Source organism: Nelumbo nucifera, chromosome 1 (genome assembly GCF_055504915.1).
Source record: "Nelumbo nucifera cultivar China Antique chromosome 1, China Antique-T2T, whole genome shotgun sequence".
Classification (NCBI taxonomy): domain Eukaryota; kingdom Viridiplantae; phylum Streptophyta; class Magnoliopsida; order Proteales; family Nelumbonaceae; genus Nelumbo; species Nelumbo nucifera.
The window spans coordinates 209498531-209504700 of NC_142649.1; the positions used below are offsets into that span (position 1 = coordinate 209498531).

Consider the following 6170-nt stretch of genomic DNA (forward strand, 5'->3'; position numbering starts at 1 on the left):
AGAGATAACATAACATGACTATGACCTGTACATGTCCCTTTCCTTTTGGGCCTAAAAATTCTGACCCTGGGCTGAACCATCCTTCTCCCTTCCTTTTTCTTTCTACCGAAAGATTGAAAGTCCTTCTCCCTTCCTTTTTCTTTCTACCGAAAGATTGAAATTTGGAATTACATTTGAAAGGCTTGTACTTTTGTCCATGCCAAATTAATTCACAAGTACTACCAAGTGTAATTTATTTTCATGTATGGACCAAAATGTGCCAACCTTGAATCTATGTACTCGTTTCAGTGCAACTTTTGAACTAGATACAAATTTCACACCCTATTCAAACCCTTGTTGATCTGGACAGTTAGACGGTTCAGCCCAAGGACCATCCAGGCAACCAGTTCCATTTTACCCCAAACCTAGTCTCTGGCCAAAAACCATTAAATTGGTCAATAACCTGCTGACCCATTTTACCCCAAACTCGTTCAACAGTTTTTGGTTGTTTTTATTTTAATTATTTTTTACTTTTTCATTGAAACAGGCCATCCATTTGAACTGGGCAGTCAAACCATCAACCCGAAAACCGATGGCCAGAACGGTTCCAGTTCTAGGTTGGTTTTTAAAACCTTGAATTGTTTGTAGCTATAAATTGCACTCCTATCTGATACAAAATTTGTACCTTTTTACTCATTTGCAGTGCAAATTTTGCATCCAAAAACTCGTGCAAAATGTGCACAACCTTCCTCCTCTCCCAATGATCTCTCACATATAGTAGGAAGTGGGAACTACATCTTACTTCTTACCTAACTTCCAAACAAACTCTCCTACCTCCATTTTCTTATGTATAAAAGGGGAACTGTTTCATTTTATTTCTCAGAAACAAATGAGATAAAAGTAAAATCTGAAGCAAAAGTGTAAATCAGAATTTACATTCAACCTGTTTGTAACCCCATACATTTACACCAGTGCAAATGAAATTGGCATTGCAAACATGTATCGTGTAGGTCAGTATGTCACTCCACCAATGCATCCCTGGAAACTACTTGGAAAGCCAGTGATCTCGTAGTTGAGTTGGTTACATCAAATGACATCCCTCCCAGAATGCAAGCGCGGAATTCGCACTTTGCAGGCTCTCTCCGTAGTGTGGCCAGAGCACTGGGGCTCATGGGCATTTAGACCATTTGGTTATGATTTCTTTTTTCTATTATTGTAGCTTGTCATCATCACATTAAAATTAACTTAATTGTCATCCCTCGAGTCCCCGGCATTCCTTCAGATAATAAAATTAAGAGCATGTGCAAATACCTGAACTGAATCGTAACTAGATACTAATGACTAACAAAGAACAGTTCAGTGGAATGTGTACTCTTCATCATCAATTCCCCAAACAAGAACATGTCTCCCTTCTCATCTCCAACAAACAGGCCACTTCCCCTGTAGTCAGCAGAAGGGAAAGAAAAAAAGCAAAGTTAGGGGCCAGTTTACAACTGAGAATGCTTCAGTAATAAGTTTGTGCACATATAAAGACATGTTTTATAGAACAGGAGAGGGGAGGGCGGGGGGAAGAAACATACCTTACGATGTCTCTGTTTCAGAAAATGGTTTCCACTCAGGCAAGTGAAACTTCTTATTAGTCAAAAGAAAATTATAATTTCCTCTCAAACCATACATGGAGATTACAAAAGTAGGATATTAAAATATAAACTTTTAGTACAGGGGTAAAGATGTTATATCTGGATGACAAAGGCTATCACCAATTCACATTCAACTCCAGAAACCCAAATCTGAAAGTGAAACTTCCAACTGAAATATAGTAGCTTGGGTTTCAGCAACTGTGGCCTCTACCAGAGGAATGTATCTTAATATTAAGCAAAAAAACCCTCCTTAAGGTCACTTGAAGCAGCAGCAGTCATGGTGTCCCAATGGATCAGATCTACAATTCTCCATTCCAAAACTCAAAATAGGGCACTCAGCTCTCAGCATTTAACCTAGACAATTGTTTTTTGTGTGAAGTTTCAGTCATTCAGTGATTCAGAACAATACACATCAAATTATGCACCTGGTTCTCATTCATTGTCATCAATCCAATCACCATATATCCTGCTGATCTTGTCTGGGCCTTTCCACTTCTGAAGAGGCCTCTGCCCTGGCCTCTGATTTAAAACTGAAGTCCTTTGAGGTGGAATCCCCATGTACACATCTGAATGTGGAACTGAGGCCATAGATGCAACCACAGTATCTGTTTGAGTCTTTGATGCCACCGCAACCTGCTTTGAGTCTGGAGGAGCTGAAGAAGAATCTCTACCCTCCACCTCCACAAGCCCTCCACCATATCTGTGTAATTCTGTTGCACGAGTAATTAGATAACAGAGCTATTCATAGGATATTTAGTACATAAAGTCCATCTAAGACAAGATATCTTGGATCTATGTTTAGTACATTATGTAAGGATAAGCAAAGCATGTTAAAGGTTCTTCCTACGAACTTAGGAACCAGATAGCTCCGTCAAAATGATAAATTTAAGGTCAAACCCAGATGACATATTTTTGTGCAAACACAATGCATCATAGACCTTACCCACAACCTAATCAACCTTGACAGCTCATATGGTAAGGTATGCTCCAATGGGCCATAACTAGAAAAACCAAGCCATAGCCAATCCTAACCTCCAATTCATGTGCCAGTGCCACCCTGTTCTTCCATCATTCTAAGTTGTGGCTTAAAATTATGACCAGTACAATTTTGGGATACATCAATATTAACATCTTTTAAACATAAAAAGTAAAAAAAGAACTATACATTTGCCAAAAGTTGAGTAGTAGAAACCAATAAAAAAAGTGTCGAGTAATACAAGATTTTGCATTATAATCAAGTCCAGATTCCAAGAGGTGAATTCCAGGTTAAAGCATGAAATATTCTACGGCACTACATGTTTTTATAAACCGAATTTGGGTGGACTAGAAAAGGAATTCACAATGTAGGTTGGCTTTGAAGTGGAGTATGGCCCATTTGCTAGGGGAAAATATCATTTCTAAATAATCTGTGGAGTTGACTCACATAAGTAATACCTCCAAGCCAACAATTTATAGGTCAGGATCACCTTGGTCCTTGGGTGCTAACAAATGTAGGTAAAAAAACGTCATAAATCAAGTCATGCAGTTAGGCCCTAATCTCATTCTCCCGAGTTTGTGGCAGCTAGGGATATGGTTAACCTATGACATGGAGCCAAGAGATGTGAATATTTTCATTGAACCAAACTGGACTGACATAAACAAATGGCGAAGTAGTGATTCCTTGGACTGCATGAAGTTTTCTTTTTTTTTTTTAATCAGAAAGAAGCTACTACTTATACTCTTAAGTAAATCATTTTAAGAATCTAATATAATATGATTTCTAACTAAAGTTTATAATCCAGCTTTCCAAAATATATCCTTACTAGCAGGGAAAGAAAAAAAAATTGCTAAATCATTCATACCTCCTAGACCATGAGCAAAATGGCATTTGCTTCCAAAAGGGCAATAGCCTGTCATCTCCCACTTGTTGCAAATCCTTGTCTTCCAGTTTGAAGGCTTCTGGTTTGGTCCATTCCCACTATTACCATACCCACTCCCAATCGTGGGGCCCAAACTTATTGCTACACTTTCCCGGGCTTTTGACTGTTCATCATGAAGGAAAGTGCAATTATCTCCATATGGGCATCCCTCATCAGTGTAGAACTTCTTGCAGTGCCGCCCTTTATAAGACCTTTGTGTCTCCCCACCCAAACCAGAGGAGCTAAGAGATGGAATCTGGTGTTCCTCCCTTGGTTCTGAAGAGACACCCCTGTCCTCGTCTTGGGCAGCTACAATCTCTTGCCAATTGGGAGGAGGCTTGCGAAGTTCTTCAATTCCATGAGCAAAGTTGCAATTAGTAATGTAAGGACAGGTCCCAGCACGAAATTTGCAACATAATTTGGTTTTAAAGAACATCTTCCCAATGGCTTTGGATCTATTAGAAGAGGGTAAATCACGATCTCTACTGAATCCACTTCCCTGGGAATCTCCTACTTGTGAGTTCCTAGATTTCTTGTTGGGAGGTTCACTCCCAGATCGAGTTTGGGACTGTCTCCCATCATAATTCGAGTTAGACGGAGTGTCAGCAGAGGCATCTCCATTCCAAACCCCATAATCATCCTCCGTTGCCCAAATCGCCTGGTCGTTTAAACCTGGAATCCAATTGTCGACACCACCGCTGCCAGGGATTTCTGGTATTATCTGGCCAACATTTCCACCGGAGAACCCAGCTTCTCCACCATAATCCATGAGCAGAAGAAACCCACCAAGCCAATTTTTTAACAAAATGAGAAAAAAAAAAAAAGAAATAACCAAGAATAAAGAATCCGATAGTCAAAATCTTTATACTCTGCTTACGAACATGGATTCCCACAAACTGAAATCACCTAAAAGATTGATCCAGATAAGAAATCAAAAGAACCATTAATGGAAATGAGCACAAACAAACCCTAGGAATCATGAATTATACTAAATTCCTAAATGGGACTCCACAAACCCACCCAGAACTCAAAACAAAACTCGAGCTCCAACAATAATATCAATTCTCAACTCACTCAGGCAACAACGACAAGAAATACAAGCAGAAACGAGATAGAGCCAACACCCCAACCGATTACGCAAAAGACATAATACAACACTTGACTCTGATCTACCACCACATAAATTCGGTCCAAAATGATTAAAAAAGACAAACTATTCTAAAATTAAAGAAACCCACCTACAATAACTGAAATCCCGGGATCAAATCGGAAAATAAAAACATCTTAATCCGGAGATTTAACAGAAGAAAGAAAAAGAAAAAAAAAAGAGCTTACACGAACACTTACAAAAAGAAATCAAAAGAACTCGAAGATCTGAGCTGAAACGGCAAATTCACTTTTAAGGTGAAGCAATGGAGAAGACTACAGCGCCTTTTTCATGGAGGTAAAGAATTGTAATCTAATCAATGAGAAAGGTAAAGTGTGTATAGTCTCTTACTCTCTCCCCCAAAAAGAAAGAGATAAAATCATAAAAAAGGATTTTTGCAGCGTCACAGTCTGTTTAACGGAGGAGAGAGACAGAGAGGTCCATTTTTGGCCAGTTCTCCAACGTGGAGAGAGAGAGGGTGATTCGAACTCCAAAGCTCCAAGACTCTAAAAGAAAGTCTACATAGAGCGATTATTTTATCTTTTAACAAATGGATAAATTTTTATAAAAAAAATAAATGAATAAAATGGGAGAATGACCAATCAGCCCAGATCAGAATTTTATATCCCCGTAATATAGAAAGAATACATCCTGACCGTGAATTGATGTCAAATTCATGGGTAGGATGTGATTTATAGGGGAGAGGGTTAGTAATAGAAGGGGCAGAAATTCAGAATTCTGCATCCGTAAAATTTAATCCATTCAGTGAATCTTTTATTTTTTTAAAGCCTAATCAATCTGGTGAACGAGCGAGTTTGTATGTATTATTACTTTAATTTTCTACAAATACATGAGCTCATTTTATATCGAATTTTCCTATTAAAAGGATTAATTAGATCAGGTTTGCCTTAAACATAAAATGATCACATAACGTTTTTCCATAATTGCTTTTTCTATCTATAAAAGTCGTTTTGACGATTATCTCCATTTTAACTCGAAGGATTTTTTGTTTTTAAGTTCACATTAAATGGCGCCATAGATTACTGGTTAGTGGTTACCGTCTCTATCTTTCTTACCCGAAACCCAATCGGACCTCTTTTCTCTCTATCGACATTGGCTCGCTAAATTGAAAAGAAAAGAAAAGAAACGAAAACTTAAAACGGATCAATTCAGGAAAATCAAGTTTATATTATTATTTCAAATTGGAAAGCCCATTTTGATGATGGAAGCAAGTGTATTCTTATTGTTTGAAAATTGTCTACTTCTATTCTTATTGTTTCTGATAATTGATTAATATTTCTCTTTTCGTTAATGTTCCGTCATAAACCATTCAAATGTGTCATCACGTGACTGTTATAACTTTTAAAAATATCAAACTTATCCTTTTATGTTCGAAAATACCCTTTTCATTTTGGTTGAGCCAATCACCGGTATCAACTCGAGAGGGAGAAGGAGAGGGAATTGGACCGAAGTTGGTTATCTCTAGCACCAACACTGTTGTCTACA

The 6170-nt window shown here is 38.0% G+C and overlaps 1 protein-coding gene across 2 annotated transcripts; it reads right to left on the reverse strand.

The window, feature by feature from the left end:
* Positions 1-1579: 1579 nt before the first annotated feature.
* On the reverse strand, positions 1580-5167 carry LOC104585631 (Zinc finger (CCCH-type) family protein). Of its 2 annotated transcripts, none has more exons than XM_088896056.1 (2): positions 3461-5167; positions 1580-2319 (listed from the first exon to the last, which is right to left on the reverse strand). In XM_088896056.1, the coding sequence occupies exons 1-2, from the start codon at positions 4284-4286 to the stop codon at positions 2144-2146; spliced, it is 1002 nt and encodes a 333-aa protein (XP_088752182.1). In that variant the 5' UTR covers positions 4287-5167; the 3' UTR covers positions 1580-2143. The 2 variants fall into 2 exon arrangements, with proteins under 2 accessions (XP_088752182.1, XP_010240878.1); XM_010242576.3 differs by having other exon boundaries at positions 1580-2329.
* Between the last annotated feature and the right edge of the window lie 1003 nt (positions 5168-6170).

Bases quoted from the DNA above. Each gene is read 5' to 3' on its own strand.
- LOC104585631 (XM_010242576.3), bottom strand. From the start codon at position 4,286: ATGGATTATGGTGGAGAAGCTGGGTTCTCCGGTGGAAATGTTGGCCAG. The intron at 2,330-3,460 runs GTATGAATGATT...CTCGTGCAACAG, and splicing joins TTTTGCTCATGGTCTAGGAG to AATTACACAGATATGGTGGA.